The sequence below is a fragment of the Tenrec ecaudatus genome, chromosome 18 (genome assembly GCF_050624435.1).
Source record: "Tenrec ecaudatus isolate mTenEca1 chromosome 18, mTenEca1.hap1, whole genome shotgun sequence".
Classification (NCBI taxonomy): domain Eukaryota; kingdom Metazoa; phylum Chordata; class Mammalia; order Afrosoricida; family Tenrecidae; genus Tenrec; species Tenrec ecaudatus.
The window spans coordinates 9,155,756-9,168,261 of record NC_134547.1 but is presented as its reverse complement, the minus strand read 5'-3'; the positions used below and the strand labels follow the sequence as shown (position 1 = coordinate 9,168,261).

Here is a 12,506-nt window from a genome sequence, read left to right as displayed (position 1 = left end):
GCCCTCTGCCTCTCCCGGGGCTGAGGCCACGCCAGGCAGCCCAGCCCGTTGTGTACACGGAAGGGGTAGTTCCAGCAGCAGCCCTCAGGGTCCCAACCGCAGAGCGCCAGGCAGATGCTCGCTTAAGCGGTCCCTGGCCTCAGGCTGGCTTCCTGGTCCCTGGAGCGCACCTCACCTGTTCCCACGGCCCTCCCCCAGCGGCCCTCACTTCCTTGTCCACCCCCCAGTGCCAGGTTAGTGCGCACGGGCTCTTTAAGACGGATGGGCGTGGCCAATCCAGGGAGAAAGCAGGTAGATGCAGTTGGTTGTCCAGGGAGGACAGGTTGTCCGAGTGACCACTAGGGGCGCCACTGGAGGCACCCAAGGCCAAGCTGTCCAGCCCCACACCACAGGCACCCCACAGCCCTCAGGCTGCATCCATCCCGCCCCCCAGGAACACAAGACACATCTGCAGTGAACATCCAAAACGTTTTAATAGCAGGACCGGATCTGGGGTTAGTTTTTGTAGCCTCGGCTGGCACGTCGGCCTCTGGCCCGCTCGAACTTCCGGCCCTTGGAGCGAACATAGGGTCTGTGGGGAGAAAGGGGTGGGGTTGAGTCAGGATGCCAGGAGCCCCGATGGCCCAGGAGGTCCCTCACTGAGCCAGGCCCGGGATTAGAACTCATTAGAGTTGGGAGGGTAAAACTGACAGTCGGCCTCGGAGCCCATACAGCCTGAAACCCCCTCCACAGGGCCAGCGTTGATTCAGCATTGACTCAATGGCAGTGGGTCTGGGTTGTTTTTCAGAGTCAAGGATGCAGGGTGGCCTCTAAGGACCAGAAGCTCATGGCTCAAAGGTAGGTGGCCCAGGCTTCTCAGGCGGAGTGGCACCTTGTGCTGTTTGACACCCAATGGCAACGATGGGGCTTTCTAGTCCCCTAAGCCATTAACAGTCAGGGAACTAACTGGTGCAGTTGCACCCTGTCCCACAGGGCCCGTGAGCCGCACTGGCTGGACACCAGGGTCTGGCTTTAGTGTGGTAAAGAAGCAGGTGTAGTTCCACAGACCGGGTCCCAATGGCAGGTCAGAGGGAAGAGATCCTGGTGGTACTTACTTGGTGTGACTGTGGGGGGTCCCTGGCGCCTTGCCGAAATGCCTGTATACCTCGCGGCCCTTGCGTGGACCTGGAAGGGGGGGGAGAAGACAAATATAGAGCTGGCCCTGAGCTGCATGGACATGTGCATCTTTAGGACTCCCCACGGGCCCCTAGGTTCCACTCACCAGACAGCAGGACAGTGCCACAGCCCTTGGGAGAGTCCAGGGCCAGCTGGTCAAAGGTGAGAATCTTGCCCCCGGCCTTGAGGATGCGGCTGCGGGCCCGGCTGCTCACTCGCAGGGCACACACCTAACCCAGGAGGAGAGGTGTGGTTAGGGACCACCATGTGGCATGTCCTGGGGAGCTGCTGGCACTTGCCACCCCTGGCAGCTTGCTCAATAACCAACACAGTCCATTGTCACCAAGGGTCACAAGGAGCCAGGGCTTTGTCAGGAACTGAGACAATGGCAGTTGTGTCAGAGGTCTGGATGTGAACCTAGGTCACCTGGCTTGACAGCAAGGGCCAGTGATTGCTGCTGCCTCTCTCCAGGAGATGCCTGAGTCTGGGGTCACCAGGGACGAGACTGCGATGCCACCCAGCAGAGCCCTGCCCTGTTCACCTTCAACTTGGGCACCTCTTGCACCCGCACGTCATCCGTTATGGTCCCCACGACCACAGCGGTCTTGTTTTCTCGGCCAGGAAGCTTCATCTTCCGGATCTGGGGGTAGGGGGTGGTCAGCAAAGATGCAGTGGATGAAAAGATGAGCCCTCTTCTGGGATTCAACCCCCGCCCTCCAGGCTGAGCCAGCCAACAGCACCTTTCTGAGACACTCAGGGGGCTTCAAGCCTGGGCAAAGTCCCCACCAGGGTCTACCTACCGTAGCTTTCCCAGGAAAGGAAAGCTGTTTTCGGTTATGTTCTTTTCCCTGAGCACCACTGAAAGAGCAGCAAAGACACCCCCTCCCCTCAGAGCACCCACCATCTGGGTTCAGTAGCCCTTGGGCTGCCAGTTCCCTCCCTCTCCTCATCCTCCAAGCCCCTCGGCCCCCTCACCATCCGAGAGAGCGACAGGGGTGGCCGGTTGGTGCGACTCATGAACAGTCTCTTCAGCACAACCTGGTTGAAGGTGGAGTTGGTCCGTCGGGCCAGAAACCTGTATAGCTGGAGGGAGGGGAAAGGCATTAGAACCTGGGCGAGAAGCCTCCCGCCTTCCCGGCGCTTGGATCTACTCCCCACAACCCCTTTCCAGCTGTGTGGGCCCTTGGCTGGCCCAGCCTCACCTTGACCAGGAGGCGCAGGTAGATGTCCTGGCTCTTGGGTTCCTTGCGACGAACCTTTCGGTCCTTGTTGTGGCGGATGTCCACTCCCTGGTGCGTGGTCGGGGGGGAGGGAACGGGGGACCGGATAACCATGGGCCCCACTCTGGATCACTGACCAAGATCCAGCTGGGGTCCAAGTGACCGCTAAAACGGGACCCAAATCTATCCACAGCACATCAGCACCACAGGGGCTGCGCTGCCTCAGTGGAAATGGTTTTACTCAGCGCCCGAAAACCGGCATCAATGCCGAACCAAACTCCACGCCAGAGTCCAATGGGCAGTCCTAGCAACCATGACAACCGGCACCCGGGCACCCAAGACCTCTGCACCAAGCCGTTAATGCGAATTACCGTTCCTCCAGCATCTCCTTGAGCCGAAAGGGTCTACGAGGGCGCTTGTTACCTCACTACTCCCAACGGGGTGCTACGGAGACGGCAGGATGCCCACGACACCCAGCGCCTTTTCGGAGGCCGCGATCGCTTTAAGATCGAGAAGGGCGGCTCTAGGTGGAGCACAGGCCCGGAAAGCAGGGCTCCTCCGATGAGCGTTGCTAAGGAGCCAAGGATCCGAAGGGGGTCCCAGAACGCGGCCCTCGGACGCCCCAGAGAACGTCACTGCCAACTGGCAGCAGAGGCAAATGGGGGGCAGGAGTTGCGGGCCCAATGCCTGGGTCCGGACCCTGACTCTATTACTGAAGCTCTCGGTTTGATTAGCTATTCACGGTGGCGTTCATGAACGGGTTGCGAGAGGCGCCAGAGTCTGACGTGATCCTGACCCACACTCCGGGTCCCCGGACCCCCAATGCCGCCTCCCTCGCCACAGGAATGGCCTCCTTTGGCCACTTCTGGCACCCCTTCCCTTCTCCGGGAGGCCCCCAACCCGCCATCACAGCAGATGGCGACGGATGGCCAAGCCTCGGACACCGCCAGACGCGCTCACCATGATGGCGCCTCCTGCTCAGCCGGGTCCGGAAAGAGGGAACGGCGCCGGCGTGGGCGGGGAAAGCATCCGGCGAGCGGCGCTTGGGTGACGTCACGCGCGCGACGCGACGCGACGCGACGGGACGCGACGCGACGCTCTACCACCCACCTCCAGCCTCTTTGTGGTGTGTGCGACGGCGGCTAAATGGGCGACTGCGGAATAGGACGGAAGAACTACCAAAGAGAAGGGAGCGCGACGTCTGGGAAGGAAGGGCAAGCACGTCGGCGGCCTTTCTGGCCCGCAGCAGGCCCTGTTCTCGATTCCCTTCTGGATGGAAAGGCTTGGGGAGCCAGAGAGGTGGTGCGTTGCGCGGTGACGCTCTGGCCCGACGCCGACTACATCTCCCTGGCTCTCGGAGGACTCGGCGGGCCGAGGGTTGGAGGTGAGGAGGCGGGGCTGGTGGGATTGGTTCCGGCCTGGGAATTCCCGATCCTAAGCTGCCGGCGTTCTCCTGATTTAGTTTACGTTCGCTTTATCTCGCACTGCGTCTTTGTCGCGGCAGCAGGTTAGGAAACCCTACTTGAGGTCTAAGCCGTGTAGTCTATAGCATCCTTATCTTTCTAGCTCCAGATGTCCTTTCCTAGCCCTGGTCCCAGCCAAAGAGATCCAGCTGGCCGAGAGTGGGTTTGGTGCCTGGGAGATTCACGGTGCGCAGAGGAAGCTCACTGAGGTGAGGGTAGGGGGAGGATGGAGAGTCGTTTAAAAATCCAGAAAATGGAGCTCTAGAGAGAACACCGATTGAGGAGTGTAGGTGGCTAGACCGGTACAGATAAGAGCTCTCGACACGCGGAATCCCAGGCAGATAAGCCCCGCAGGAACAGTAATAGGAGGAGCGATACCATCAGGGGAGGGGGAAGATGGGGGGAGAAAGGAACAACCAACTACAATAATCGACATATAACATCCTCCCTCCACACACCATGAACTACAAACCTGGGCGAAGGGAGACAGCGGACAGTGTAAGATAGAAAAATAATAATAGTTGATCATTTATCAGGGGTCCACGAGGGCGGGAGGGAAAAGAGCTGATACCAAAGGGCTCAAGTAGAAAGAAAATGTTTTGAAAATCGTCTTGGCAACCTAGGTACCATTGATGTGCGGATTGTTATAAGACCTGTGAGAGCCCCCAATAAAATGATTGATTTAAGAATTTTGTTTAAAAAGCTCATTGCCTTCTCTTTGAAGCCCAACTGAAATCCCGGCTCTGCGAATTAACTAATTCTGTGTGACCTTGGGCAAGTCACAACCTCTCTGGGCTTGAATTCACTGATACAGACCTTACACGTTACCACACTGGGTGGTTTCTAGGATCAGGAATTCATAAATGTGCTTAGAGTGATGCATTTATGTATGTAGTAGCTGCTTAAGAGACATTAATTGGGTGGGACCAGAGGAACTGGCTGGGGCAATAGCAATGGTACTAACCAGCCCTCTTTCATCCTCAGGGGAGTTCAGACACACCTGGCAGTGCTTGCCAGCCCTCGATGGGTTTGTTTACTGTGCCTCACCTCCGAAGCGCCAAAGACCAGCTCTGGATTGGGGGCTCTGATTCCTTCGTCTCCCTGCCATGCCCCCACCCCCAGGGCCCGGGGACAGGCAGGTGAATGGACTCCCGGAAACAGAGGAAGAGTGGGATCAGGTAAGGATAACAAAGTAACAATCCTATGGGACCCTGCACCCAAAGCTCGTAATACCTCAGACTCTCTCCCTATTTCACAGAGAGGGCAGCTGAGGCTCAGAGAAGCCCATCCATGTGAGGGGCTTGGGGCCCCTTGGCTCTGCTTCTTTTTTCTGCTCCTCCATGGTCCTTTGACTCTGTGACATATTTTCCTTCATTGTGGTTCAGCTGCTTTGGTCAGTGTCTCTTTGGGGGCACATTATCCGGGTGGCATCAACGGTTAGTGTGCTTGAGGACTACCCTGAAGGTTGGTGGTTGAAGTCCAGCCCGTGGCGTGTCAGAAGGAAGGCCAGGCAATCTACTTCTGAAAGACCACAGCCATTAGCAATGCTACAGAGCACAGGTCTATTTGGACACACAGGTGGGTCATCAGGGGTCGGAATTGACTTGATGGCACCTGGAGAGGGCTTCACGGAGCCCCGGAGGTGTGGCGGGTTACTAGCTTGTGGTTGTTAAGTGTAAAGTAAGGTCAGCCTTTCAAATCCACCAGCTATGTCTCCGGAGAAAGGCGAGGCGTCTTGCTCCTGGAAAGATTCCCTGATTGGGAAACGCACAGTGGCAGTTCTGCCCCCCACCGTATGGGGTTGTGATGAGTCAGAATCAACTCCACAGCAATGAATTTGGCAAGATGTTTATCTCTTTCTAGCAAGTTCAGCCCCTTTTCGCTGAGTGTGCGAGTTTCTTATAGACCTACCTGGCTCTTGTCAGCCTCCCTCTGTGAATCTTCTTGGCCACATGTGTATTTGCCCCTGCCCTGCCCCCCAACACACACTCAGTTTCAGTGCCTCTCAGCTGCTGGCCCTCCAACATTTTTCCCCCACCCTACTCTCCCCGAAGCCTTGCTCCCCATCTCTCTACTATAACTCTGTCTAGACAAGAACTGGTTCATTCACTGGGTAGATGTTGTATCAGGCTGCCTCTGTTCTGGGTTGAGCCCAAAGTAAATACCTTGTGCCTTAATGAACCTGGCCTCTGCTTTCCATTCCAGAAGTGCTTGTCTTTTTTTCCCAAACTTGCTGGCATTGTCTGTCTGTTAGCCCTGCCTTTCTCTGAGTCTGTAACTTCCCGAAAGGAAGACTTCTCAGTCCGTCTCCTTGCCCCTTCCTCTGCCTGCTTGCTTCTCTGCGTTTTGGCCTCGTCGGTTCTCTCTGGCTTTTATTATCCCTTTGTCTGTCTGTCTCTTTTCATAGACACAGGGCTGCTCAACTCTGCCCTACAGGGTTGCAATGAGTCGGAATCAACTCGTTGGGCAGCGAGTCTGCTGGTCTCTGGGCTTTAGTTGCTATGTCCCTGCGTGGCCAGGCCCTCCCGCTGCAGGGAAAGGTCCCATCAAAGGCTGGGACGGGCTCTCGCGCCCTCGACAAAGATGGTGGCACCGGGAGTGGCTGTGGGGGCTGTGACGCCGCCTCTGCTGCGCGGGTGCCCTCACCTAGGATGGCACTCGGTCTCGCGAGACCCGGTGCCCCTCCTGTTCTCGAGCTGCCGGTGCCTCGCCGGCCCCTGTGCCAAGCTCGCGAGTCGGTTGGCCCCGCCCCAGTGCGCCCTCATTGGTCAGACTCAGGCTGGCCGCGGGGCGATTGGCCGAGCGGAGCACACCCTCCCCCACCCCAGGTCCGATGGGGGGCCGTTGGTGCTGTCTTGAGGGGCCGCCTGGAGGAGGACCTGGCATGTGAAGAGGGTGCGGGGCGCAGGGCAGGGCCCCAAGTCGGAGTGGGAGGAGGTTAAGGGACTTGGAGGAACCCAGATGAAGGGCCGGGACTGGGATCCCGGGCTTGGGGGATGGAGATGGAACTCCAGGATGGAGACTGAGGGTTCCAGGTTCTGAACGTGGGGGAGGCCCGGGGTCAGGAAGCCCAGGGGGTGGAGACCCAGGAGTCCCTGAGAAAGTAGGCAGAATGGAGACCAGGCCAGAGTATGGGGCTATTGGGGGCACAGAGAACCAGGCCCAGGACTGGATCTAGAATGTAAACCTGATGTGTTGGGCACTCAGAGTGAGGGAGGGGAGGGTCACTTCAGGTTAGGGTGCCGAGGTTGGCACCCATCCTAGGCCTGTGGGAGTTGCCCCAGAGGTTACCGCCTCTGATGGGTGTGTGTCTAGGCAGCCAACCCTGGGAAGTAGTTCAGGACAAGCAGGTGGCTGGGTTGGACACGGGAACAAAGGTGAGCAGGAAGGTGGACGTGGGGGTAGAGACTGGGCAGAGGGCAGGGGAAGGCCTCTGGGGGTGGGGGTCACTTCAGTCCCGGCTCACCCACTCCCTGGAGAGCAGGTGGCCAGACACTCAGGTTAGTGCACATAGGAGCCAGTGCCTCCGAGGGAGCCTGCATGTGGCCTGGTGGCTCTCAGGCCCCAAGTCTCTCCTGGCTGCAGCCCTTCCTTGGTCTCCGTCTATCCACTCTGCCTGCCTCTTGCCTCTTCTCAGCCTCTCTCTTCCTTCCAACTCTGTACTTGATGTCTTCCTGACCCTCAGGGAGCTGGCCTCCCAGGTCTCTCCGCTTCCTCTCCAAGTGCCCTTTAGGGGTCCGGTTCTGGCAGGGATACTGTTTATCTTCTTTGTGTGCCTCTGGCTCCCAGACCTTATTCCTTTTCCAGCCTGGGTTCAAGTCCCTGCCCCCTGTTGCTCCCCACCTGCCTGGTGTTTCTGCATATATCTGTGTCTTTCTCTTCTTGCCAGGCTCTTTTTGGATGTGCCTCCCTCACCCTCACCCTCACCCGTTTCCTCCTAAAAGACCCTTATCCCATGCCCTGTAGCTGTAACTTCTTCATCTTGGGTTGGAGAATCGAAGCCCCGAGAGCCGGGCTTTTGGTCTGTTTTGTTCCTGGTGGTGGTAGCCGGCCTGACATCCTCAAAGGGACTGAGTGGCTTGGGGGCGGGGGCTCCAGGGTGAATGGGGGCATGCTTGCATGTCTGGGACTCTGGGCACTCCAGGATGCTGGTGCCCCTTTTTCTCTGCATCCCCCGTCCCGTCTGCCTCACGTGGCCTTTCACCTGCGGGTGCCCGCTTGTCTTTTCCTGTCCACAGACCTCAGCCTTCCTTTCCTCCCCACCCCTTGGGTGTCCTAAACTCTGACCCCTGCCCTCCTGCCCCCCACCCCACCCCTACAGAGGCTGGACCTTGCACTGACCTGGAACCAGGGCCCTGGGGCTGAGAGTATCCTAGTCAGGGCCAAGGGCATGGCCCCACCAGCGCCGTCCCTGGCTACCAGCAGCCCGATCCTGCATGGGGAGTTCGGCTCCTACCCGGCCCCCGGCCCCCGCTTCACCCTCACGCTCACACCACAAGCCCTGCACATCCAGCGGCTGCGCCCGAAGCCAGAAGCCCGTCCCCGGGGCGGCCTGGTCTCGCTGTCCGAGGTCTCCGGCTGTTGCACTCTGCGCAGCAGAAGCCCCTCGGACTCGGCCGCCTACTTCTGCATCTACACCTACCCGCGGGCCCGCCGAGGGGCCAGGCGCCGAGCCACGCGCACCTTCCGGGCTGATGGGGCCGCTGCCTACGAGGAGAACCGCGCCGAGGCACAGCGCTGGGCCGCCACCCTCACCTGCCTGCTCCGGGGGCTGCCGCTGCCCAAGGATGGGGGTGAGATGCTGGGCCTCGCCAACCCCAGAGCCCCCGTTCCCATTCTGCGCTCTACCTCTCTCTGTAGTGTGCATCCGCGTGGGAGGGCTTGGGCTGGCTCGCTGCTGGGTGAGTGGTACAGACAGCGCTGGCCTCAAGAGACCAGGGGCAGGCGGTTAAGTAAGCCCTGCTGGCCTCAAGAGACCAGGGGGCAGGCGGTTAAGTAAGCCCTGCTGGCCTCAAGAGACCAGGGGGCAGGTGGTTAAGTAAGCCCTGGAACTTCTAGGGAGGTGCCTAGAGAGAAAGTCCTGGCACTCTGCTGCTGAAAAGGTCACAGTCTTGCAAACCCTCAGCGGTCCGTGCAGGAGGAACCTACGAAACCAGCGCTCCGTCTGCTGCCCTCCCTCCACCAGCTCCCTGGGCCCCCTTCCCACCTCCAAGAGCCTTGAACACAAATGAGGCAGAGATCACCAGACTGGCTGAGCCACAGGTGTTCGAGACTCTGCAAGGCACCCTTCTCAGCTTCATTCCAAGGGGCTCGGGGAAGGCATCCTGGCAGAAGTCACCACCGGGGGCCCCATTTGGCACAAGAAGGGAAATAGCCAGGGTTTCCTTCAGGTGGGCCTCCTGGATTCCTGCCCTGGGCCGTCCCAGGCCAAGTCGCCCCTCCCCCACCCCCAGTAGAGCCTCAAGGTGATGGGGACAGGGAGGAGGCTGGCACAACAGAGGAAAGTGACACAGGGCAAAGGGCACTGGGATTAAGACACTTGAGCCCGGCCTGTGTTTCAGCACCTGGGGAGGGGCTGCGGCCGCACACCTGAGATCTGTCAGGAAGAGGAGGAGGAGGGGCCGCCCAAAACTGGGCATCAGTGCTCCCTCGACCTTTTCTCCTCAGAGATCACCCTGGAGATGCTGCCTCGGCCGCCCCGCTTGCTCCTATTGGTCAATCCCTTCGGGGGGCGTGGCTTGGCCTGGCAGTGGTGTAAGAGCCACGTGCTGCCTATGATTGCTGAAGCAGGGCTGTCTTTCAACCTCATTCAGACAGGTGAGAGGATGCAGTGGGCCGGATGCAGTGGGCCGGATGCCCAGGCCCTGGGGGAATAACGGGGCTGCTGTGACCTAGACGCCTGCACCCTAGGGAGTGACGGAGCGGGCGCCAGGACGCCTGGGTCCTGGGAAAGTAATAAAGGGAGAGGCTATGGGTCCTTAGAGCTGCCGCATCGTGGGGGACTGGCCTGGGGGATGGTTATGGGTCCCCTGCATCCTGGGAGACGAGCGGGGTGGCGGTGGCGGCAGGATTCCGGGGAGCCGAGGCATGGCAATGCCGACTTCACCTGCGGGCTCCCCGTTAGAGCGGCAGAACCACGCCCGGGAGCTGGTGCAGGGGTTGAGCCTGAGCGAGTGGGACGCCATCATCACGCTCTCGGGAGATGGGCTCCTCTACGAGGTAGGCCAGAGCCCTGCTGCGTGCCCTGCACCCTCGGGGACCCCGGCGGCCAGGACCGGGACCCAGGCAGCTGGTCTCCCACCCTGCAGGTGCTGAACGGGCTCTTGGCCCGCCCGGACTGGAAGGAGGCGGTGAAGAAACCTGTGGGCATCCTCCCGTGCGGATCCGGCAATGCGCTGGCGGGAGCAGTGAACCAGCATGGGGGGTAGGTCAGGCATGGTCGCCAGAGCACCTGCTGTGCCCACCCCTCAACCCCCAACCCCCAGGGCTGCGGTCACAGAGAGGGAAGGAGGAGGACTAGGGACATGGGCCTGGCGGTGGCCCCAGCTGCTAGCCCAAAATCTATTCGAACCCACTTAAGTGGCTTCATGGAGACTGGAGGGGGCAGTGAGTATAGCAGTCCAACCTTGGAGAAATCATAGCCTTGGGGAACCTTGTCTGGAGGGGCGGGGATCCTACTCTGTCACGTGGCTTCTCAACAGAGTCGATCGGAGGCCACCGAACAATGACGCCTCCCCCTCTGCGGGCAGAATCCTTTGTTCTGGAATTGTCCCTGGCACACTAGACCCACAGGGTCTACAGGGGGAGTGAAAGAACTAACTAATGGGACCTTCTGCAAGATAGTGGGGAGGGGGAGGGGCCTGGGTGGGTGCCCCGCCCCATTCTCACTCACTGATCCCTTCATCTTTCTTTCCCCGCATATCCTGGCCTTAAAGTTTCGCGTCGGTCATCGGCCTGGACCTCCTGCTCAACTGCTCGCTGCTCCTGTGCCGGGGTGGCAGCCGTCCGCTAGACCTTCTCTCCGTGACGCTGGCCTCGGGCTCTCGCTGCTTCTCCTTCCTGTCCGTGGCCTGGGGCTTCGTGTCGGACGTGGACATCCAGACCGAGCGCTTCAGGGCCCTGGGGAGCGCCCGCTTCACCTTGGGCACGGTGCTGGGCCTGGCCACGTTGCACACCTACCGCGGACGCCTCTCCTACCTCCCCGCCACCGGGGAGCCCGCCTCACCCAAGCCTGGGTCCACCCACAACCTGCCCCGTGCCAAGTCGGAGCTGACCCTGACCCCTGAACCAGCTCCACCTGCGACCCACTCGCCCCTGCACCGCTCTGTGTCCGACTTGCCCCTGCCCCTACCTGTGTTGGCCTCCCCTGGCTCGCCTGAACCCCTGCCCGTGCTGTCCCTTAACAGTGGCTGCCCGGAGTTGGCTGGGGACTGGGGCGGGGCTGAGGATGCCCCTCTGTCTCCAGACCCACTGCTGCCTTCACCCCCTTGCTCCCCGAGAGCGGTCCTCTCACCCATCACCAAGAATCCCCCGGAAATGCCAGCACCCCCTGGGCACCTACCTCCCTGCCCTGATGGTCCTGAAATTGCCCCCAGCGGGGGCCCACCCGACCACCTCTTGCCGCCTCTGGACGCCCCCCTGCCCACGGGCTGGGTGACGATGGAGGAGGATTTTGTGCTCATGTTGGCCATCTTACCCAGCCACCTGGGGGCGGACTTGGTGGCAGTCCCGCACGCCCGCTTTGATGACGGCCTGGTGCACCTGTGCTGGGTGCGGGGCGGTATCTCACGGGCCAACCTGCTGCGCATTTTCTTGGCCATGGATCGGGGTAGCCACTTTGGCCTGGGCTGCCCCCAGCTGGGCTACGCTGCGGTGCGTGCCTTCCGCCTAGAGCCGCTCACACCCCGCGGTGTGCTCACGGTGGACGGCGAGATGGTGGAGTACGGGCCGGTGCAGGCACAGGTGCACCCGGGCCTCGGGACACTCCTCACTGGGCCGCCGGGCCTCCTGGGGCCGGAGCCCTGAGGCTTGCCCGCCGCCTGGAGCCCGCCGGGGGCGTGGCTTACATTCCAATGGGCGGAGCCCGAGGTGGCGGAAGGCCCCAGAGCCCTGCCCGGCCTGTCTCAGGGTTGCACCGCCCCCTGGTGATCAGACCGGGAGCTGGACGGTGGCCTGGATCCCAGGGGCGGGCGCGCACTTGACAGGTAAAGTCAGTGCTGCGTGAGAGTAGTGCCTGATTGGCGGGGGCGGGGCCTGAACGCCCGCCCCCTGAGGGGCGTGGCTCTAACCGGACCCTCCCTCCGCTTCCGGCTTGGAGGCCAGGGCGGCTGAGGGCGGAGCCGAGTTAGCGCATCGTCCAATGACAGGCTGAGGGAGGCCCTCATTGGCCAGTCGGGCGGAGGTCTTGCCCTATCCACTCTGGTGCCTCCGCTTCAAGGGCCAATCCGCCCTGGAGGGGCAGGTTCCCCGCGCTCCTATTTGCACTAAGGTTCCCGACCGGCCCCCGCGGGTGGGGGCGGGGAAGCTCCCGGTCTGCCTCCTGTGCGTCCTGGTACTTGACCCCCGTCTTCAAAGCAATTGAAAAGGTCTATGCAATAAAGACGCTGGCTTCATTCCCCTCAGACCTTCGCCCCTTCCTCCGCCCGGCCGGCCCGACCGACCGACCCAC

The 12,506-nt window shown here is 60.8% G+C and overlaps 2 protein-coding genes across 7 annotated transcripts; one reads left to right on the top strand and one right to left on the bottom strand.

Moving 5' to 3' along the window:
• Window positions 1–448: 448 nt before the first annotated feature.
• RPL18 (ribosomal protein L18) lies at window positions 449–3,467 on the bottom strand. Its single transcript, XM_075536255.1, has 7 exons — window positions 3,336–3,467; window positions 2,358–2,444; window positions 2,131–2,238; window positions 1,697–1,795; window positions 1,262–1,385; window positions 1,095–1,164; window positions 449–571 (listed from the first exon to the last, which is right to left on the bottom strand). The coding sequence occupies exons 1-7, from the start codon at window positions 3,336–3,338 to the stop codon at window positions 496–498; spliced, it is 567 nt and encodes a 188-aa protein (XP_075392370.1). The 5' UTR covers window positions 3,339–3,467; the 3' UTR covers window positions 449–495.
• Window positions 3,468–3,482: 15 nt separating this feature from the next.
• Window positions 3,483–12,459, top strand: SPHK2 (sphingosine kinase 2). 6 transcript variants are annotated; one of them, XM_075536248.1, is made up of 8 exons: window positions 3,483–3,759; window positions 3,942–4,047; window positions 4,823–5,016; window positions 8,160–8,631; window positions 9,506–9,655; window positions 9,963–10,057; window positions 10,147–10,262; window positions 10,774–12,459. In XM_075536248.1, the coding sequence occupies exons 3-8, from the start codon at window positions 4,945–4,947 to the stop codon at window positions 11,861–11,863; spliced, it is 1,995 nt and encodes a 664-aa protein (XP_075392363.1). In that variant the 5' UTR covers window positions 3,483–3,759; window positions 3,942–4,047; window positions 4,823–4,944; the 3' UTR covers window positions 11,864–12,459. The 6 variants fall into 6 exon arrangements, with proteins under 6 accessions (XP_075392363.1, XP_075392364.1, XP_075392368.1 ...); XM_075536249.1 differs by lacking the exon at window positions 3,942–4,047; XM_075536247.1 differs by lacking the exon at window positions 3,483–3,759 and having other exon boundaries at window positions 3,773–4,047.
• Window positions 12,460–12,506: the final 47 nt, after the last annotated feature.